Source organism: Sordaria macrospora, chromosome 3 (assembly GCF_033870435.1).
Source record: "Sordaria macrospora chromosome 3, complete sequence".
Taxonomy (NCBI): Eukaryota; Fungi; Ascomycota; class Sordariomycetes; order Sordariales; family Sordariaceae; genus Sordaria; species Sordaria macrospora.
The window spans coordinates 5328278-5350838 of NC_089373.1; the positions used below are offsets into that span (position 1 = coordinate 5328278).

General features: G+C 52.2%; 4 protein-coding genes across 4 annotated transcripts; all 4 read right to left on the reverse strand.

Annotated features, from left to right (window-relative positions):
* Window positions 1-956: 956 nt before the first annotated feature.
* Window positions 957-1697, reverse strand: SMAC4_09475 (uncharacterized protein; the record flags this gene model as incomplete). Its single annotated transcript, XM_066090958.1, has 2 exons — window positions 957-1376; window positions 1605-1697. 2 exons carry the CDS (start codon window positions 1695-1697, stop codon window positions 957-959), a joined length of 513 nt encoding a protein of 170 aa, XP_065946646.1.
* A 10376-nt stretch (window positions 1698-12073) lies between these two features.
* SMAC4_09474 (uncharacterized protein) lies at window positions 12074-14243 on the reverse strand (the record flags this gene model as incomplete). Its single annotated transcript, XM_003346330.1, has 4 exons — window positions 12074-13573; window positions 13640-13720; window positions 13781-13894; window positions 13956-14243. The coding sequence occupies 4 exons, from the start codon at window positions 14241-14243 to the stop codon at window positions 12074-12076; spliced, it is 1983 nt and encodes a 660-aa protein (XP_003346378.1).
* A 1155-nt stretch (window positions 14244-15398) lies between these two features.
* On the reverse strand, window positions 15399-18998 carry SMAC4_09473 (uncharacterized protein; the record flags this gene model as incomplete). The annotated part of the gene is made up of 9 exons (XM_003346329.2): window positions 15399-16431; window positions 16492-16572; window positions 16635-16739; window positions 16804-17062; window positions 17385-17814; window positions 17900-18106; window positions 18181-18261; window positions 18314-18808; window positions 18927-18998. The coding sequence occupies 6 exons, from the start codon at window positions 18996-18998 to the stop codon at window positions 16926-16928; spliced, it is 1422 nt and encodes a 473-aa protein (XP_003346377.2). The 3' UTR covers window positions 15399-16431; window positions 16492-16572; window positions 16635-16739; window positions 16804-16925.
* A 1190-nt stretch (window positions 18999-20188) lies between these two features.
* Window positions 20189-21504, reverse strand: SMAC4_09472 (uncharacterized protein; the record flags this gene model as incomplete). The annotated part of the gene is made up of 5 exons (XM_003346328.1): window positions 20189-20416; window positions 20479-20643; window positions 20760-21171; window positions 21282-21331; window positions 21391-21504. The coding sequence occupies 5 exons, from the start codon at window positions 21502-21504 to the stop codon at window positions 20189-20191; spliced, it is 969 nt and encodes a 322-aa protein (XP_003346376.1).
* Between the last annotated feature and the right edge of the window lie 1057 nt (window positions 21505-22561).

The window sequence follows — 22561 nt, forward strand, 5'->3', positions numbered from 1 at the left end:
GTCGTGATCGGTAGGAAATATCGGGTTCAATAACGGGTTCGCGATGTCGGCGAGGCGACAGTTTCAGGGTCAGGTAGTAGACGAGGCGACTTGTCGGGTTCTCGGGGTCGATGGGGGATTTTGGTTGCCTTGCCAGGCGGACGTGGTCTGCTTTAGTTAAGTGTTACGATGCACCAGCTCACGTAGTTCCGTGTCGCATAGTTGGGTACAAATGAATAAATAAGTAACGCTAAAGAAGAAAAGAGGGAGAGATTGAGAGCTGGGCTCTAGAGTGCATCCTTATATGGGATGAGCCCAGATTCTGCCAGCCTCTACCGCCTTCCTTATCCAATCTAATAATATGTCAGGGTTGCGGGATCCATATCGTCACAGGTACCTACCGAGTCCTTCCTTCACCCGGCATCTGCGGCGGCCGTGGAAACACCTACTTAAAGCCTCCAACAGCTGATGATAATCACATACGACCATACCCACTGGAAAACTCGGGATCCCGTCCGCTCTCCCATAGATAAGCCAGTGAGGGCCAGACTAGTAGTTGGGTCGGTGACGACCAGCGAATCCCTGTTGTTGTATGTCTTTTTTCCTTCTTTTTTTCCTAATCTCTTTCATAAAACACACTTGTTGGTTTCTTTTCTTTTGAGTCCGCATTGTATTTTCCTAATACCCAGCCCAAATATTTGCGCTTTTATTTTAACCTTTGCCGCCCAGGCAAAAGGTGCTGCAGATGCTGTGCTGAGATCATGCGACCTTGGCGCCTGCTGTGGAGAACTTTGGACCTCTCACAGTACTCCCCTTCCTCCTTCAATTCACTTCCCTTCCTAGAACCACCTGCTATGGAATGTCCATTTCTCCCTTCTTCTGCGTCCGGTTGTATTGTGGTGTTCTTTTTTTGATTCGTCTTCGCTGCTAGAATTCGAAGTAGAAGTGTTGGAAGTCCGTGCCCTGGCCTTGCCCATTCACTCACCTTGTCCATTCACCGGCACCCCTTCTTGGTACGCAATGTCCAAGGTGGACAGATCGCGCTTCCGTTTGACAATGTAGTTTTGCTTCTTTTTTTTCCCCGCTCCATGGTACTCAAGGTCAACCATGCTTGCTTCGTTCATGGCGACCAAACTCAAATCATTGGCTTCGCCCAGCACTGCGTGTGCAATCGCCGCTGCCTGACGAAATCGCCACTCCTTGGAGGCAAGGAAGTCCACTTCGTTGTCGAGCGGGATAGTCGCGCCGTCCTGTTTCAATCCGAGATCGCTCTTCAGGTCGTCAAGAGCTTGCAGCCTGCTGATGATGGGTCGTGTTTGACCAAGCGAGGCGATGCCCTGGTCCAATGCGTTTGACTTGGCAAGCGTGATGCTCCAAGTCCAAGCAACCGTGGTGAACTGTTGGTGATTGGAGATGGATTGTCACACTTCCTCGCTGAGGTAGGTCGAGGCTAAGAAGACGTTGATTCCGGGGAATCTGATTGGGTGTTGCGACAGACCCAACTTGGCGTGGTAGATTCGGCGTCGGAGGATGAAGTAGAAGTTTCGTCTAGGGTATAATGTTAGCACATGTGTACAAATCATCTTGTCGTCGCTGGGCTTCTTACCAAGGATCGGCCAGAGCACTTGTCTCTGCTCCTCGCTTGCGCCGTACATGATGTCTTCGAGATTTTCGGGTTCCATCATGGGTGGCATGATGGCTGGCTGTGGAGACGACATTTTGGTGTTTCGTGTTACGATCCAACCCAAGTTATGTAAGCTAGCTAGATAGAACCAATCAGGTTGGACCCAAAGGCCCGATGGCTTCAGGTCCCCGGCTCCAGGAAGTCCGGTATGAAAGAAGGCCTCCCCAGGCCTCTTGTTCCCGGATCTTCAGCAAGCAATAGCTTCTACAATCAATCAGTACCTTTCGGCTACTGCTCCGTTACTCTATTGTTCTATCCCAGCGATAATACTCCTGTGCTTGTAACGGTTTGTCACAAGTTCCTAGAAAAGATGGCGATTGGGAGCAAATGAATGGGCGATGTAGAAGGTGAAAATGTGTTGGAATGGAAAATCGTTGTAGTTGAAGAGAGAAACGGGACAGCGGATAGGTAATTGGGACATGCATTTGGGAGGGGCAGCAACCCGACTTGCATGTGACCGCATGCGAACATGGAAAGAGCCTTCCCGGTGAAGAATTGGACGCCTCTTCACGCTACGTACCTCAATCTATGGGATACTTACAATGGCTGGCTTACTCAATGGCGGTAACTTCCTCGGGAACAATCATTCCAGATTCCCAGTGCCAAAAAGTTCAGAATATGTCCAGACAAGGAGATGCTGACCTTGAAGACCATTCCAACAACCAAAAAGCGAAAGAGGCTCAGCTCAACGACAATAACAATCCAGATTAAATCTTGAACCCGCCAGCGCAGTCCAGACACGATTGAATACCACATGCGCCGAATCTCGCTGAGTGTCCCTTGAGCCTTGTTGACATGTCGTTGAAAGGGGATACACGTGATCCCTCACGTGCGACAAACAACTTCACCGATGAACCAAAGCCTCCTCTTCCTTCATCATCGTAATCAAACGAGACAAACTTTTAGCCTATGCCTCCTTCGGACAATTTCAATACCGCTCACTATAATATTCGTTTAGCCAAATTGGTGACAAAGTTGCAAACCCGTTGTCTTGGAGCCGTGTTCACTAACGGATTTTGGCGCGGGGGGGGGGGGGGGGGGGGGGGGGGGGGGGGGTGCTGCAATTACTGTTAGTGAGAGGGCCAAAAATCGGCAGGAACAATGGATATTTTCCTTAGTTCTGTGGGCGCTGCACGCTCTCTGTCGCCCCGACAAGGCTTCAGTAGGTAGAATAAGTACTATCCTCCAACCCACCAGTCTCATTACTGTAAAAAGGAACGATGAAGGCAAGATATGGTAGTTGCACTTGCTCGCCGACGCTCGATAACATTTGAGCAGGATCGTAGTTCGTGCACCGCGACATTTGGCAATGGCTTGCCGCCCTGCCGAGTCGAACAATCGCGGACAAAAGCCAGAACAACACCCTTGTGCAGTGCATTTCTGATCAATGACCCCTTGTTCTCATTTCATCGATTGCCCATGTTTGCGGTGCAATCAAGTCCGGGTCAGATTTTCTCTATCGTATCGAACTTCAACGATGGTGCCAAATGCGGCAGTTGCATGCGCCGGACGTACTGTTTGGAAATTGAATGTTTACTTCCGTTGGTTTGGCAATGCAAGCCTCTGAACACCACGTCGTACAACACGAAGCCTTCCACCACTTTTAACAACAGAATGGACCACGGCAGTTCATCCGCCTAGACACTGGAAATATATTTGCAAGTGAGAGTGGAAAGAAATAAAGACGACCCACAGCTTCCAGCCGAGCCCGGACTCCACAGCGAACTACAGTACAACACCATGTACGGGAGACCACGCATTACGATATGCCTTGATAACACGTCCGTCATTAGAGGACTCCGAGGAACCCCAGCTGCGGCGTCACAAGCGGCTTTCCTCGATTTCCGCGCCATCCGCAAGGGCTATTGTCACACGGACATTTGACCTCGACCCTAACCCAGCAGCACGAGGCTCGCAGAGCCGCACGGCTGAGCCTCTCGAACCCTTCAAAATGCTCCAGGCAACCAGGCCAACTCGGTCGGAGAGTCTATTCGACCGATAGCACAACCTACCCGAATCCCCTCAATAATCCCTGGCGTATTCCAGCCAACAATACGTACGCCGGCTGCACTGCCCCTCATATCGGGCTGTGCTAGCCAGGTGTGACAAGGGCAGTATTCTGGGCTTGGAACAGTAGTTCAATTCAGCTGATAAACTACTTTGGTCCCGAAGGCCTTGTTGATCCTTTCAACCTCAATGAGAAGGTCGAGCCTTAAGGCCTTCTTATACCAAAGAAGGTTGGTACGTACCGAGCCCTGTGTGCCAGGCATCGGCGCGAGTCTATCTAGTTCGTCTACCTACAAGTAGATCTTCTGAATGCCAACCTTCGTCCAGTTGCCCGTCGGTAATTCCGGTCGGTGGTTTAATTGATGAAAGTCGCCGGCGGATGTCCGTGTGGCATTCTGTCGGTAATTCTGGTCGGCAGTTTGACTGATGAATGTCACCGGCAAATGTCCGTGTGATAGCCGTGCCTGTTGGCCGAATAGTCTGGTTGAGGTAAGGCTGGCATTGTATGGCGTGGTTGGGTTGATGTCAAGCATTGAGGCTCTATTGAACTTCAAACCCAGGAGTGTGGGCAATGTCCGTGTGACAGTTTCCCCCGTCACGGGCGAAGCGGCTACGCGGGAGAATCTCTCCCTTGCTATTGGAATTTACTGGCAGCGCTTCATCGCTAGGATCCAGACCTCGCACTTCTTTTCGTGGACTTGCACGAGAAAGGCATGGCGCCAGACCCTCTGGCAACAGCACACTGACGGCGGTGGCGCCGCTGACAACCTTACGGGGTTTTTACGGAGTAGAGGGGTGGAGGTTGGCCATGGCCACGATATTGAGAGGGTTACGGTGGACTTGGACAGGCTCGTTCACCGTGCAAGGAGACGGGAGGAGGCCTTGTGGGAGGAGGAGAGCGAGAGCGAGAGCAGAGAGGAGTGATTTTGTCATTTCTTTTATCTTTTCCTTTGTGCTACAGGTTCCGTCATATACTGGCGGCTCGCCCACTGGGCGATTCGATTACAAGTGTTGGGCCGCGTTTACGCTATGGGCAACACATGATTTACACTGGCAATAGGCCTCGGTTTGCCCTCGGATTAATGGTTTTGATGGACAGTTAGGGCATTGCTCTTAATTTTTTATGCTAGACTCACCGGTGCGGCACGTCTCATTCCCTACGGGAGGCAGAAGTAGGCGTTAAAAATAACAACAACAAAAAAAAAAGCTCCTGGGGTTGTTATGTTGGAACAGCCCCTTTAATCGTTGTCAGGGAGAGAAGCAATGCGGCAATCGTGACAAAGAAATATTTGCAACGGGAGAACAGGGAGGAAACTGAAGGTGAATGATATCTAAGGTTGTTTTGTGGAAATTAAATAAGGGAGATCTATAATGCATGTCAAAATCTAATGGGTATCACCACCCGGACCCCAAACGCCTCGCTAGAACGATCCCAAAGCCATCTCGAGCAGTCATCCATCCCAAGCACCCTCTACCACCACGGGCCACCAGAGGGGGCTATCATATAATGGCCATACCGTAGCTGTGCGCTCTGTCTTCCTCGTCGGGCCGTTTTTTGCGCAACCCTTTTATGCAGGAGACCAATCACTGCCCTCCTAACAGTGCCTTGGACCCGAAAGTGGTAGTTGCAAACTCCTATGCTCAAGTCTTCCACCACAATCCACAGCAGACTCCCGGTCATCTTAACCGGTAACCTCCCCTAGATGTTGTTTCCACGGAGCACATCCCCTTCAGGTCCAGTCTAGTTTGGATGGGCATCTTGCCAAGCCTGGTCCAACGGGGTGTAGACACGAAAGTCGGCATAGCCCGCATGTCGAGAGAAAGGGTGCGGATAATGTCCGTAATTGTCTGGGCTATACTCATGGCCAGGAAGGTCCTCAAGGCTGGAAAGTTCGCGGTGAACAAAAACATCGACATCATGGGCGTGGTTGTGATCAGCAGGGGCACCAGATTGCTGAGCCTGAACCAGACCGGGGACAGGGTTGCCCGGGTAAGACTGTTGAAAGGAACTGGTGGCGTTGGTAGGAAGGCCTTCGTGAGTGTTGAAGCCATCACATTCTTTGGCGTTTCTGTCTAAGTGGATACGATCCACACATAGCTACCCTGTATATAAACCACGTCGGACTCCGTCCTCCTTGTTCTGTTCTCTCTCTCTCTTTTAACCAAAAATCAATACACGAAATTCACTCCCACACTCAATGCCACTTGTGGTGTATCATTCCGTTACCTCCAACAGGTTATGAGCCCGGATATCGCACATATACAACAAAGCTAAGTCCCTCACCTCTCCTGTATCAACACTTCTACCAAGACTTCAAAATGTTGTTAGATATAAAAGACTTGCGCTTTTCACAAAGCGACAAGAGCCGCTGCCTGCAGCAAACACCACTACTGCCCATCTGCCTTGCCAAGCCGCCCTAGCTAGGTTCACGATCCCTTCATCAGCATTCAGCCTTCCTAAGCTGTCTAGCTTGATGCACGCTCCTCCCATCAGCATTCAGCCCTCCTCAGCTGTCTAGCTTGATGCACGCTCCTCCCATCAGCATTCAGCTCTGCTAAGCTGTCTAGCTCGATGCACGCTCCTCCCATCAGCATTCAGCCCTCCTCAGCTGTCTAGCTCGATGCACGCTCCTCCCATCAGCATTCAGCCTTCCTAAGCTGTCTAGCTTGATGCACGCTCCTCCCATCAGAATTCAGCCCCCCTCAGCTGTCTAGCTCGATGCACGCTCCTCCCATCAGCATTCAGCTCTGCTAAGCTGTCTAGCTCAATGCACGTTCCTCCCATCAGCATTCAGCCTTCCTAAGCTGTCTAGCTCGATGCACGCTCCTTCCATCAGCATTCAGCTTTGTTCAGCTGTCTAGCTCGATGCACGCTCCTCCCATCAGCATTCAGCCTTCCTCAGCTGTCTTGCTTGATGCACGCTCCGCCCGTTGACCGCTCGGTCGGCTGTAGTTTAATCATCAGCCATATCCACCCGTATCTTTGGGAGTACTTCCAAGATACACCGCTCCACCGCTCTACCGCCTACAAACTCCTCTCAACCCTCTTCCACTTCCTTCTTAGGCCAAAATCAGAAGTCCGAGACCTCTGTTACCACCAAGTTCCACCGCATCTGGGATTTCCTCATTATCGCTACACCCTCCAATCTTACTCCTTCTCACCAAAGTCCCTACCACTACACATCAGCGTCCAAACTCCTCGGACAGCCAACTCGCAGCCTCTAGAAACTTCCACACCTCGCCAGGCTGCCTCCAGCACGACACCATGGTCAACAAAGACCTCGAAGCTCAAGTTGTCATCCCAATCCTCACTGGGCCCAGCAACTGGACCACCTGGTTTAACCGCATCCGAGACTACATTGATGCCCGTAGCTCTTTTGATCTTCTCAGCACGAATGAACCACCTGAGAAATATGACGGTGAGGAAGACCGCCACCACGCCAAACGCACCCGAGAATGGTCTACGGAACAGCGAAACCTGATGGCTGTCCTCCGCACTCGCCTATCCCCTGGACCTCGGGCTAAGCTCGTCTCTGAAGGGCATAACACCGTCAAAGCCGCCCTCGAATTTCTCTTCATCCACTATCGCCCCAAAGGATCCTCCGGCTTCCAAGACCTCATGAAGAGATGGGACAACCTTACACTCGCCAAATGTAAGGACGTTAACGACTTCGCCACCCAGCTCCGCACCATCCATGATGAACTTTACGAGATGGACAAGTCGTGCAAGATGAGGGAACCCTACCTCGTATTGAAGTTCCTCCAAGGCCTTGGACCCGACTATTCCCAATTTTGGACCAGCTTTAACCAGAGCCACCTCCTTGTCCCGGAAAGAGATGTGAACGGGAGAGTAACTCGGAGGGCCATTACCCTAGATGAAGTTCAAGCCGAGGCAGAGACCGAAGAACAGCACCTCAAGAGACATGGCAAACGCTCCGACGAGATTTTGGCTCTCAAGGCTCTCATCACCAAACCTCGCACCTTCAAAGGAACTAACACCAACAACAAACGCCCCCGCGATAACAGCAAGTCTCCGACTTGGCTTCCCTGCTCGGTGTGCCACACACCAAACCACAGTGACTCTCGTTGCTGGAAGCAACACCCCGACAAATACCCCAGCAAGGACAGTGCCTCTGACACCAGAGCCAATGCCGCCTCGGCGGCAGCATTTCTCGCCGCAGGTCTTGAAGACAGCGACACTGACTCCAAAATAGAGGATCAGCGCCCCAATAAAAGGTCCCGTACTCACTAGGAAAGGGCCGGCCTACAGGTTCCTTCTGCAACAACAATGGAATCTATAGGCGCCACAACACTGGACTTACCATCGCTGGCTCTCACTACCGTCAGCCCTCCAAACCACACAACCGCATCACCAGCTACACACTTATCCTTGTCCTCCACATCCATCTCTACTACTCCCATACCCGCTCCACTGGCCTCTGTCCAAATTGCCGCTGCTTCACTTCCGCCCATTCATCCTCCATCCAACTCCAAACTCGCCGAGCGCATCTCCGCCCTCTCTGCCTCCGAATCTAACAGAGGCTTCCTTGCGAATCTCAAACACGTTGTGGTCGTCGATTCCGGCGCCACTAGTCACATTTTCTGCAAACAATCCGGTTTCGTGAACTTGCATCCCTACACCGGTCCACCCATCATTGGCATAGGCAACGTTGAAATAACCCCCAAGGCCACCGGAACCTACAAGCTTCACGTTAGTAGCACTTCTAAAGAAGGGAAGGATTCTTTCATGCTTCTAGAAGGGGCTCACTACTCTCCTCGCGCCGCCTGCAATCTCCTTTCTGTATCACAACTCGACCATCGTGGTTACGTCGTTACGTTCGGAAACAGCGCAGTAGTGGGAGTCCACGGTCGACGCCTCCGCTTCAGAGGTTTCAGTGTCAACGGGATATACTTAGTTCGCCAGCCTACCAAAACCAACCCAGTTCATCGCCTTGCCCTCGCCGCTTACGCCCTCGAAAAGAAATCCCTCAAAATCTGGCATGATCGCCTAGCTCATCTCGGCGAAGATAACATCCGTCTGCTGCAGACGATGGCCACCGGCATAGGCCCTGTCCCCGACACCTGTTTTTGCGACAAGTGCGCACTTGGCCGCCTGAAACAGGTACCCCATAAGGGTACCTTGCGCAAAGGGAGTCGGCCCCTTGAGCACGTCCATATGGACATTTGCGGGCCTTTCCGCTTCGAGGGTCTCGGGGGGAATCGTACTGGGTCACCATTACAGATGACTTCACGCAGTACGTATGGGTCTATGCCATTAAGACCAGAGACGAGTTTCCTCGTGTAGTCGCCGAATGGCATGCGACAGTTGATAAGCCAGAACATCCCATACGCCACATTCACCTTGATAGGGCTGGTGAAAACACCAGCAAGCGCTTCAAACTCTGGTGTCGGAACCGCCTTATTACGCTAAGCTACTCAGCGGTCAACCAACACGAACAAAATGGGATCTCAGAGCGCCTGAATCGGATCCTTCAGGAGCGCATCACAACCGTCCTAGTGGATAGCCAATTTCCCCGCCGTCTCTGGCCCATCCTACTTCAGACAATTGTCTATCTCAAAAACCGGTGTCCAAGCCGAGTCATTGGGAAGACGCCCTTTGAAGCATGGGAAGGCCGTCAACCTGATCTGTCGCACCTCAGGGTTATTGGTGCCACCGGCTACTACAAATTATCCGACTCAGACTTTCCAGGGAAGCTCACCCCCACCGCTGGCAAGTGTCGACTGCTAGGATACGAAGGCGGACGGAATTACATCGTCCTCACAGACAACAACAAGATTATATCTACCAATAACGTGGTGTTCGACGAGGCCTTCACCTGCATCTCACCCAGCACGCCTGACCTTGCTACGCAAGAAATTACGACCGCACAAATTCTGTCTTCGCCGCCCGCTCCTGAATCAGACACCGCCTTTGACCTCGGTACCTCTGATACAGACTCTATCACCGACTCCGCTGAGTTCACGGCCCATTACCGTCCCGGCCCTCACTCCAAACCCATAAGCCGGGGTAGCTCCCGCGCAGCATCGCCCTCTGATTCAGGGGGAGTTCCCATAGCACAGCCAGGGGGAGACTCTGATACGACTGCACAATCCGAACTCACCACCTCACCAGAATCACAGTCAGAATTATCAGACCTCTCATCCGACTTCACACCGTCACCACCACTGGGTATGCCCCAATATCCACCGTCCTCACCCATACTTGACACCATCGTTGTCGGCGGTGATCCAAGCCTCTACGACTCAGGTCACCAGCACACCGTCACAAGCCACCATCCCGAACTACTGCTTCAAGCTATCAAAAACCCTGACAAGGCCATTCTCGCCCTTATGGGGCTTGCGACACCTCTTGCCCCTGAGCCCGCCAACCTCAACCAAGCCCAAAATCAGCCTAACTGGCTACGATGGAAAGAAGCCATGCAACAAGAGTACCAATCGCTTTTACAAAACAAAACCTGGACATTGGTGCCAAAAATATTGGGCAGAAAGGTATTGTCTGGGAAATGGGTATACAAGCTCAAGACAGGTGCCAACGGCGAGGTCCTACGATACAAGGCGCGATGGGTTGTCCGTGGTTTCGAGCAACAGGAAGGGGTAGACTACAACGAGACCTTTGCCTCGGTGGTCAAACCGATGAGTTACAAGCTCATATTTGCTCTCGCTGCCGCCCTGGATCTCGAGTTGGAACAGATGGACGTACAAACCGCATTCCTGTATGGTGAAGTAGACGAAGAAATCTACGTCGAGCAACCACCTGGTATCCCTAACAGCAACCCCAACCTCGTCTGCCGCCTCAACCGAGCCCTCTATGGCCTCAAACAGAGTCCACGAGTGTGGTACCAAACCCTAGCTACCTTCTTGAATGGCCTGGGCTTCTCACCACTACCATCCGACGCTGCCATCTTCAGCAAAGGAAACACCTATATCGCCATCTACGTTGATGATCTACTAATTGCCGGCCCCAACAAACCCGACGTTCAAGCACTAAAGCACGCACTCAGTCAGCGTTTCAAAATGACAGACCTTGGCCCCTGTTCTTACTACTTGGGCATGGCTGTTACCCGCGATAGATCACGGCACATCATCCGACTCAACCAAAGAGCCTACATCGAAAAGATACTTAAGGAGTTTGGGATGCTCGATTGCAAGCCAGTATCTACCCCAATGGACACCAGCAAGATCCCAGAACCGACCAGCGACCACATCGCCTCCAACTACCTCCGGCACTGGTACGCCAGCGCCATCGGTTCCCTTATGTACGCTATGCTCGGCACTCGTCCAGATACAGCCTTTGCCGTATCCTTCTGCAGCCGGTATCTCGCCAACCCAACGCTCGCCCACGTTACAGCCGTGAAACGCATCTTCAGATACCTCAAGGGAACCATCAACCTCGAACTCACTTATACCGGTGAGCTCAAGGACCTCACTGGTTTTTCAGACGCCGACTGGGCGGGTGACACCTCAACAAGACGCTCCACCGGAGGCTTTGTGTTCCACATCGGTAGCGCAGCTATCAGTTGGCAATCAAAACGCCAGCCCACTGTGTCCTTGTCATCCTGCGAAGCTGAACTTATGGCACAGACCCAGGCCACCAAGGAAGCTATCTGGCTCCGCCGACTGCTCTCGGACTTGCACATCAAGCAAACCCGAGGGGCCACAAGGGTCTACGGGGACAACCAAGGTGCACTGGCCCTTGCGAGGAACCCGCAACACCATTCCCGCACTAAACACATTCACGTACAAGAACTCTGGTGCAGAGAACGCCAAGCAGCTGGAGACGTCAATTTCCAGTACATTCCCACAAACGAACAAGTGGCAGACGTCTTCACGAAGCCACTACCCCGCGACGCCTTCCAACGCCACCGACGAGCCCTTGGACTCTTGGAAGCCCCAGAAGGGTCTAATTAGTGTCCTTTCAACACTATAATCACTGGCACCTCTGTACTACACCCACAACGCTCATACAACTCTTCAGGCGGCTGACCCGCCGACACACCTATTTCCATGCTTCAATCCAAATTCCACTCCCGGGCTTGGTCCCGGGATCACAAATCTGTTTTTCAACTTACTTTCACTTTACGATCCACACACGGCAGCAATCCTTTTCCCACTGGGTTTTTACTGGTGCTGACCAACGTGTGTGAGAGAGAGAATCACTGTAAATAACCACTTGTAACCTATGCTTGGATCGAGGGGGAGTGTTGAAGCCATCACATTCTTTGGCGTTTCTGTCTAAGTGGATACGATCCACACATAGCTACCCTGTATATAAACCACGTCGGACTCCGTCCTCCTTGTTCTGTTCTCTCTCTCTCTTTTAACCAAAAATCAATACACGAAATTCACTCCCACACTCAATGCCACTTGTGGTGTATCATTCCGTTACCTCCAACAGTGAGAACCTCCGGTGTTGCTCTGATGAGCTCCTGCGCCATCAAAGGCCTGGCGCTGAGCTCGGCTGGAAGCCGGGTACGACTGCTGGAAGGAGTTATCGACGTTGACAAGAGGGGCTGTGTGAGGAGCTCCGCCGCTGCTCTGGTGAGAGCCTTCAAAGGTCTGGCCTGGAACCGGACCGGGGACTGGAGCCTGAGTGGGATGGCCTTGGCCCGCAAAGCCCTGATGATTTGGAAACAAGTCCATGCCAGCCGGGCCACCGTTGTCGTTCCCATGAGGATTGGCGGTAAACCAATCAATCCAGTTGTCGCCTGCTTGGTAGTTGCTGTCGGTGTGCGGGTTGTTGCCACCATGCTCGTGGTTCTCACCGTACCTTGACTCGCCATTGTCCGATGCTTCGCCGTTGTCGTCGTCGCCATACGAGTTGTCACCGTACTCGTGGTCGTCATCGTCCCTTGACGCGTGGTTGTCGCCATCCTCGTCATAGTCAGTGTCGTCGTAGCTCTCAGCGTCTTCGTTCTTGTCGCTATCGTTGTCACTGCCATTACTCTCCTCGTTGCTGTCGTCTTCACTCTCGCCATTGGTAGCATCCTCGCCGTACACGTTGTGTGCAACGTTGCTTCCGTTATTTACGCTCACATTGCTCGTGTTGGCGTTGTCCATGCTCATCTTGTTCACGCTGCCGTTGCTCATTGTAGCGGTCAGAATCTTCGCCTTTTTCGGCTCTGGTTGAGCAGCGTCGGGGCCCAATACATTCGACAGATTGCGCTTCTGGGGCATATGGTACAAGGCATTTATGTTACCATTCCTGTGCTGATTATGAGAATGACTCGATGAGCCTACGCCGGCAGGTCCGCCCTGGCCATTGGCATGATGATGAAAAACATGGCCCCGAACAGCAAAGAGCGAGGCCTGATCGGCAGGCTGGAGACGTGTTTGGTGGCCGGTATTTCCCTGGCCCTGGAGAACAAACGGCGATGAGCCGGCGCCACCTGCGCGACCAAGCTCATGGTTGACCATCGAAGAAATGAAAGCTCGCTCGTTGACGGAGAGACCTGAGGCGACATGTACTGGCTGCGCATTCGGTGCTATGGGTTCGTTGTCATCCTGAAGGATGTTGGCGGCATTGCCCTCGTCGTCGTGCTCGTCGTCAAAAATATGCTCATTGTTGCCACTGGGGTGATTGTCAAGATCAGGATTGTTGTCACCGTTAGGTTCGTTGTCGGCGTCAGATTGGTTGTTGGCGGGTGCCTGGACTCGCCGGCGATAAGCGCGCTTGGCCTTCGCATGCGGGAGGAGGTCGGCCGGGAAGAACTCCGCAATCCTTCGCTTCTGTGGGCGGGGAAGAACCACAAGGACTCTGCCATTGCCGTCCTTGACTTCGCAAGTGTTATGGTCAAACGACGCGGAACCATGCTTCTTGACCGCGTCGGCGATTCTGACGTTGTGCGCCTTGATCTGGTTGGTATGGAGGTTGGAGAGCTTTGTCTGTGGAAACGTCAGTACCTAAGTAATGGCAATCAGATAATGACGAGTGGAAAGGCTTTGTCTTACGTTCAGCTCGGTAACCGGGTTGTAGACAAACCTCTCAACGATGGAGGGCTGGAAAAGATTGGCAACGGCGGCTTTGCAGCACTACAAAGCAAGGTGTATGGTCAGCGTTGAACAATATATGGAAAAAAGCGATGAACTTACATCCATGACCGCAAGAAAGATCCTCATTCTGGTGGTGAAGTCCTTGAACACCGCCTTGATGATTCTGGTCTGGGCGTGGCTTGCAGAACGGCTTTCGCATGCCTCCATTTCGGCCTATTCAGCGCTAATGTTAGAAGAGTTTATCTGACCGAGTCTTGACAATAGGTCCACGTACCAGGATCTTCCAAGCCATGCGCTCCGCGTCCTTGTCTGTCAGTTCCTCCCGAACGAACCTGATATGGCCGTGGTTGTCGGCCGTCGAATCGCAGATATTCGACATGTTGCGGAAAGATGTAATCAGCTGGTCGACCCATACCATTCGTTCCTCGTTCGTCTTGGGAAGGTCGACAGGGGTAGCAGCACCGTTTTCTGGGGGATTCAGCGCCTCCTTCTCGAGTCTCCAGAAATCATCCATTGACTGGATGTAGCGTTTCCGCGGCGGGGGTTGGGGTTTGTCGGCCATTTTCTGTAACGCGAGTAAGTATATAATCAACAGAAAGCGTGTCCTACCTGGTAGACAATGAGCAAAAGCTGGGTCGTGTCGCAAAAGAATCGTTCGTGTGAGAGCATCGTGGAGGGATAGATCGGTTATGACATGGGGGAATATCGACGTTGACGCGCGCCAAACAAGAATCGAACCGGGCTGGGACGATGTCTGTTGAGTGCGCGGGGAGAGATACATACGATGCGATATGCAGGATTTGCAAGAGGATTTTGCTCTGTTGAACGAAAGGAGCGAATGCGATGTGCCTTTATAATAATTGTGAGAGCGACTTCGTGGTTCGAAAGTCTTTCAGTGATGTTTTGGGTGGACAACAAATTAAGGGCGGGAGCCATTTGAAGCGTCCGTTTGGAAGTAAATGGGAACAAGGATGTAAAGCGCGGTGCCAGGCGCATTGGCCTTTGACGTTCACTGGAAGGCGAAGGGTGTTGGCGACAAGGTTCATGAGCAACATTGGATGGAAGGCTGACGATGGGACAGGAGCATGGAATCAAGCAGCAAGTAATGGAACGCACTTCCAACAGACCACATTTGACAACCTACCATGGTCCTTGGGTCTCGGAGAAGGAGTTCCATACATAGGTCCCAAAGCTTGAAGTAATTCGAAGCGAATCTGGGAGGATATAGTGAGTCTGATATGGATGATCTGTCATCGACAGTTGTTCTTGTAAAAGGGACAGAACCTTATACCTTCAAGACAACAGCACAACTCTGGTGGATGATGGAATAAAACTCAAAGCTGTCACTGACAGGTGATACTACTAATATGGATTATACACTGAGACAAATAAAGATAGAAGGAGAAGATTATTCGCTGTCGCCATGTGAATATCCCACTGGGATACGGCGAGTGCAACTATCAACGAAATGTAAACGCGATAGTACAAAAACAATAACAGAACCTGGGCGACTTGCAACAGGGAAAAAACGCCTTTGACTCCTCGCTGAAAAGCAAACTCATGTCGAGTTCCATCCCTTCATGCATGTAAGAAGCCATTCGAAGACCATACTAGCCCGGCCAGTTGCGGATGGATGCAACTCGCATCTTCTTCCACCTCGTCTCCTCGAATCTCTTTGCCCGTCGCGCCTGTTCCCCAGACAGAAGCCTTCACTCAACCTCCTCGGACGCAGTGCCCCCCCCCCCCCCCCCCCCCCCCCCCAAGTCGGAACCGGCACTGTTCTGGACGAGGTTACCGTCCTGATTGACCATTGCACCTCCAGATTGTCCAGAACCTGTGGGAGTGTAGCTGTTGATGTCGGTGGAATACTCCTCCAGCATGGGATCGACAGGGGGGGTCAAAGTGATACTTGCTGAACTTCCAGGCCCTGCTTGCAACGAAGCCCAGCCGGGGTCGGCCTCAAATTGATTAGGAGGTGCAGACTGGTTTGGAATGGGGTAAAACTCCTCTTGATAAGGCGTAAAAGACAGGGGGGGTTGGACATCTCCGGCATTGCTCTGGTCGATGTTGTTCTGGGCGACGTTCGGACCGGTGTTGTTGAGCCTGGTGTTATCCAGGTAGGCGTTATCCATGTTGTGGATGTAGCCATTGACCACGTAGCCGTTGTCCATGCCGGTATTGTTCATGCCGCCATAGTTCGCGTACTTCTGGTATGAACTGCTCTGGTCGGCACTTGGAGAGCTATGCTCGGGATTGATACTTTCGGTGCGAGGATGGTCATCGTGATTCTTGCCATCGTTGCTCTGACCCGCTTTAAGATGCTGATCGTTCGCATGAAAGTCATCGAGAATGGTATCGGCTGGGCTTGCCTGAACAGCGGAAGCTTCGATAGGCTCATCATCCTCCTGAATGGCGGGAAGAGTATTGGCAGCGGCGATGTTCTGCAAAGGCGATCCTCCATTGGCAGGAGTAACGAACGAAGCTACCGGGGTTGGGGACGCACCCGCGCCTCTGCGGCTTCCTCTGGCCCGCTTGACCTTCGCGGCTGGGGACCGAGCTAGGTCCGGGGGAAGAAACTCGCTCAGGACGCGCTTCCTCGGCTTCATGAGGATCTTAATGAGCTCACCGGAAGCATCTCTGATCTCAGCGCGGTTGTCGAACTTCGTGACAGTGCGGCTGTTCTTCTCCGCGCCTTTGACTTCGCCGTTGTAAGCTTTGCTCGCGTTCGTGTTGTTGTTTGACAGTTTGTTCTATAACAAGTGCGCGTTAGCGGTGATCTTTGAAGCAGTGCCAGTTGGGCCTGTACTTACATCCAACTCCATGATAGGGTTGGCGATAAAGCGGTCGAACAAAGGGACGGCGAAGAACTGGGTTGCTGCAGCCTTGCTGGACTATACTCTGGTGTCAGCATAATACAATGTCACAGGTGGAGCAAGGGAAAGGATGATCTTACGCGAACAAGGGCGCAAGTTGCCCGAAACCTGCTCATGTAGTTCGGGAAGGTGACCGTAAGAAGGTCGGGGTGGTGGAGGCCACGCTGGACATCTCTGATCTTGAACTGTAAAAGAATGCGCGTCAGTACTAATTGCACAGGGTGGCAAGACGTCAAGCGTGTTACTGACCATAGCCCTCCAGGCTATCTTTTCCTTTTTGTCGCCAGGAAGTTCGCGAATCGCCTTCTGGTCCGAATTGTCATTGTCAATGACGCCATCGGTGTTGTCTATAGCCTCAATCATCTGGTCGACTAGTACGAGCTGCCCATTGTCATCATCGGGGAAGTCATCACAGTTCCCGGCGTTTGCGCCGTTAAGGGCCGCTGCCCTCTCCGCTGCCCTCTCTGCTGCCTCTCGCTGAAAGAAGTCTGCAGCGTTACGGATGATGCTCTTTTTTGTTGTTGTTGTTATTTTTAACGTCTACTTCCGCCTCCCGTAGGGCATGAGACGTGCCGCACCGGTGAGTCTAGCATACAAAACTTAGAGCAGTGCCCTAATTGTCCACCAAAACCATTAATCCGAGGGCAAACCGAGGCCTACTGCCAATGTAAATCATGTGTTGCCCATAGCGTAAACGCGGCCCAACACTTATAATCGAATCGCCCAGTGGGCATGCACTGGCATGACTGTCCGGGGCAGCGGGGTATTGGTCCTGATGATCGTTCGGAAGTTGTTCGTTCAGCAATGGTTGTTGACCGGGTGCTACGTACTGCTCGGGAGATAGGCGATGGTCGGGGCTCGGTTCGGCAGTGGCCAAGCCCTTTGAGGTGAGAGAAACATTGGACTGGGTGTCTTCCAGTTCAGGGTCGACATCATCGTAGTCGATCTTGAGAGATGCTGAATCCTCATCGCTCCGAATGTTTGGTTGCTGTAGAGCGTCCAAATGGGGATGCTGATCGATGAGGAATTCCTCCTGAAGACCAAGGTTGTCGTCAGAGGCGTGTTCGTTGTCGGCTTGTGGCTTATCTGCATCCCAACCGCCATCGTCGGTACAATCGCCACGGTCGGCAAGCTCCTCCTCGTAGTCAGGCTCCTCCTCGCAGTCAGGCTCCTCCTGGTCGGCAGCCTCGTCTTCATTATCAGACTCCTCTTGAATGGTGGCCAAAACACCACCAGTTGCGCCATTGACAGGCGATGACGCTGCCGCATTGGTGCTGCTGGGAGAGTTGACAGTCGTAGCTCCGGATGTAGCAGAGGATCCAGTAGTTCTTCTCTGTCGCTTGACCCTTGCGTAGGCGGCGAGGTCATCGTCCAAGAAGTCCGTGAGAGGGCGCTTTGTAGGCCGGGTGAGCGTCGCGACGACCTCACCTGTAGACTTCCTAACATAAGTCACATTGCCGACGGTCTCATAAGAGCCACCGAACTTGGAAACTTGGTCAAGGAACTTGCAATACTCCTTCAACTTGTTTGTGTGATTGTTCGACACCTTGATCTAAAGGCGACGAGGTGAACAAATTAGCGAAAGGCCGATCGTGGTGACAAGGGTTTGGGTTTAGTGTGACTTACCTCCAACTCGCGGACCGGGTTGCAAGTGTACCTCCAGATCATAGGAAGGGTGAACAAGTCGCAGCAAGCCGCTTTGGAGCTCTGGGCAGCCATATCAGCATTGAATCTCGACACGCAAGTGGAAGGCGCTTACCCGAAAGGTGCATAGAGACAACCTCAATCTGGTCATGTAGTTCGGAATCTCTGCGGAGAAAGCCTTCGGATGGATGATGCCTCGTTGTACGTTGTAATTGAACCACTGAGAAAGCGAGCTGTGAGTATAGGCCATGGCCGGGGCGGTATGATTCATAGTGGCTTGGTTACTCACCATGACTTCCCAAGCCTTTCTAACTAGCTTCGCTCTCGGCAGACTGTGGATGAACTTGACTTCGGAGTTCTCCATGGAATTGTTGCAATAGTTATCGACAATGTCGACGGTGTTCAACATTGCTTTGATGAGTCGCTCGACAAGCGCACGTTGCTCGGCCGGATTGGTTGGGAAATCGTCGGCGGTGGTGTCGCCGTTAGCAGCCACAGCAGCCTCTGCCGCTGCCTCTTCCGCAGCTAGAATTTCCAGAAATTGGTGCAGGCTGGTGGGCTCCTCACTCAGCTGCTGCGGAGATTTGGACAGGTTCGGGGGATCCATGGTCTATAAGAAGTCCGAGTGAATAGTGAGAAAACTATTTCTCCAATGTATCCGACAATAGCACGATCATCGCGTTAGAAGGGAGTCGCCATTGCTGGAGATCATCCAGGAAGAAAAGGACAATGTTGGTAGTAATTTGCGACGCGAGCTCAGGTGTCGAGAGCAGTTGAGAATCGGCGGAGCCAAAGGCCATGTTTGCGACGGGAGTTGGATGCTACGACTTACGAGGAGTTGGAGTAGAAAATAGGTAGAGAATGTGTTGGCCTGCTTTGTAGCAGCAAAAAGACAATGGGCAATGCGAGCCACGGAGGCGGGTGATGATTCGTGTCGGTGGTTGCGTTCTGCGAATGCAATGGTGGTTGACAAACAGACGTGATGTTGGCGGGGAAAAAACATCAAGTCAAAAGAGGCCTTGTGGGACAGGAAGAGGAGCCGGTTTTGGAAGGCCTGGTCGCTAGTGCTTGCCGGATGGGCCACTTTGAACTGGAAAGGTGACGGCAACTGCCAGCTGGCAGCGAGGACATTAACAACATCAGACGGAAGTTACGCGACAAGGCGGGGAAAGGAAAGTTGAGAAGGATCAATTCAGGGGCGGATTGGGTTCCAGCTTCTTGGAGTTCTACCAGTCGAGGAAAACATGACTAAAAGTAACAGGAACAATGAACCATAAGAAGCGTAAGGGTTCAGAAAAGAGGACAGCACGCAGCGTGGATGGAGATGCTGCGACTGCTATTCCATTATCCTAGTGATGGGCAGTAATCGCTAATGGTTTGGGGAAAACGCTGTCTTGGTAACTAACTCCCAATCGTCTGCCTCATATGGATACTTGTCCATCAAAGCTGACTCTATTGGTTTGCCCGGGAAGAAAACAACGCAAGCGAACGAGTCGAACGCTGGAGTGAGACAAGACTGCTTGCATACAAATATAAGGTTTCGGGACCGTAAAAAAAAAAAGAAAGGAAACAAGAAAACACCAAAAACAGCTAAAACAACAGGTCACCGTGCATCTCGCACCAGACGAGAAGCACCTCACGCCGCGCTGAAGGAAGCAAAACCCTTCTCGGGTTCCAGTTATAACTGCAAAAGTCATTTCGAAGAGGCGTGTTTGCCACCATAGCTGCAGTTGGAGCCGCTACCGAAGCCGTGGCTTGTTAACGCGAACAATGCGTCCGCAAAACACTGAAGCGCTTGCCTTGCAGTGACCTATTCTGTCCCTTTACAGTCCATCCCACACGAGATCAGCTCCATTCGGATTGGGAGCATTGTTGAGAGCTCCCTCGCCCAAGTCAGCGTCACTGTCGTGACGTCGTCATAGCCTCCCAGAAGCTCATCAAGAAGGTCCGGAATCGGTTCGTAGCTTGGCAGAGCCGGGTGCTCGTTGGATTAGTGCTGCACCAACTGTTCACCGACCAACGCATGTTGGTGACAGTCCGGTGTAAAATAGTTATCGCTGCCGTATGCCTGTTGGTTGAATCGCGGACTCTGGTCCGGCGTGTATTGGTTGTTGCTGTGGGAAAGTCCGCTGACCAAGAGATCCTGCTCAGTGGTAGGAAACTGGTTGGAGAAGACAGACTGTCCGCCCGGCAGTAGATTCTGGTCGGCCGTGGGGTGCTGATTGTTGACGGCGTACTAATCGTCACGGGAGACATTGTGGCCTGGTGTCGGGCACTGACCCGTATGGTTGGACTTTTGCCGAGTGGCAGATGCTGGCTGGTCGTATTATGCGAGATGTTGAGGTTAGATTGTTCGTCGAGCAGCTGAGTCTCGTCGGGTGTAGGATACTGATGGCTGCCGTAAGCTTGCTCATTGCATGGTGAATGCTGGTAGGCCTTGGGGTGCTGGCTGGAAAAGTTAGGCTGTCAGTCGAATAATAGATTCGGTCGGGAGGGGGATATTGAGAGTTGAAATGGGAGTTGACGGCGTTGCAACTTGGCGTGCTAAGCCGATTCGTGACGTGAAAGGCCTCCCCCGCGTTCTCATTTTTCTCACTGGCTTCGTCCAAATGACCCTCTTCCTGTCCCTGACTGGCAGCCACAACATTCTCGTCTTCCTCTTGAATGGGCGTCAAAAAGCCACCAGCCGCGCCCACCGGCGATTCCGAGTTGCTGCTGTTGCCCGAGGTCGGTCCAGATGTCGTCCTCGTCTTGTCGCGCTTCGGTTTTGCAATAGCAGCCAAGCGGTTGCCCAACAACTCGCTCAGCGGGCGCTTCTCGGGACGGCAAAATTGCTTGACCAGATTTCCAGCGACGTCGTAAATCCTGGTGATTCCGTTCTCAGTGATCGTTCTGCCACTGAACCTGGCCGCGGCCTTGACGTCCTTGTTAAAATTGCGGAGCTTGTTGGTATGATTGCTCGAGAGCTTGGTCCTTGGACGACGAAAGTCAGCTGTCTGTCGCATAGCCTTCGCAGGATCGAGGTGATCGGGATGGAGTTGTCTGAACTTACATCAAGCTCTGTAACAGGGTTGTGCACACACCGATCCATGTAGGACTCCGCAATGAGATCCGCTACAGCGGCCTTGGAGTGCTAGAAACGGCGTTAGTAATTCAAGTCTACAGCAATGAAGCCCACAGGAGAATACGTACACGCATTAAGGCTAGCAAGGCCTCAAAGCGGTCCATGTAGTTGGGAAAGTATGCCGTTAAGAGTTTGGGGATGCGTTTGCCTCTCCGGACGTCGTAAGTATCAGTACTGTGCATTGCGGGAGTAGTCAGTCACGGAGGTGCAGTCTCTACATACGTCGAGCTCCGTGGCAGGGTTGTTGACAAGGCAATCAATGTGAGGGGCAGTGAACAAGTCGTATACCGCCGCCTTTGAAGTCTCTCTCACTGTGACAAGGGCAGAGTTCTGGGCTTGGAACAGTAGTTCAATTCAGCTAATAAACTACTTTGGTCTCGAAGGCCTTGTTGATCCTCTCAACCTCTAGAAGAAGGCTGGGCTTCAAGGCCTTCTTACGCCAAAGGGAAACGGTACGTATCCAGTACGTACGGGTCCTTCTCACCTGAGGCTCCAAGGCACCTAGCGATCTGCATACATGTAGGTCTTTCTCGTATGACACCAGGAGTGTGGCATATGTCCGTGTGACACTCACATAGTGAGGTGATTAGTCAGCAAAAGGAGAATGCCGTTGAAAGACTCACTGTTAACGTGGCGATGATTGTCTTCATCCTGTTTGTGTAGCTGGTAAATTCTGCCCTGGTAACAGTGGGTTTGATCTGGCCTGTCTGTAGCCCTGGTCAGGCTCTGGGTGAAGATGAGTCGCAGAGTTAACGAGGCATGAAATTTGTGCCAATGAAAAATGAAGGCGAGAACTAACCAAAACATAATTAGCGGTCAAAAGGTTGCGGGGGAGAAAGGAGCTGTTGAAGTTATTCGCATCTCAGCCTTATCAGATCATGAGTCATAAATATATAAGCTCGTGATCCTTACGATCACTCACTCCTCACTTTTCTCTCTTCAATCAATACATTCTGCCCATCTCTCGTTTTGCTACATTGCTTCTGCTTCAATAGGAGCATGGGAAGCGATAACCTGACCGCAGTCAGAAGCCATAGAGGAAGAAACGACCCAAGATTTGGAACCTGAACTCCTCTGTTCCAGTATGTGTGAGAGTGCCCAGGTCTACTCTCTGAGCCTGTACCGCATAGGCCACTTGAAACTGTGAACAACAGAGGCCATCAGACACTTGCAAGTTGGCAGTCATCAGCGAATGCAACAACAACATCAGACTACAGGAACGCAATAACGCAAGGAGGA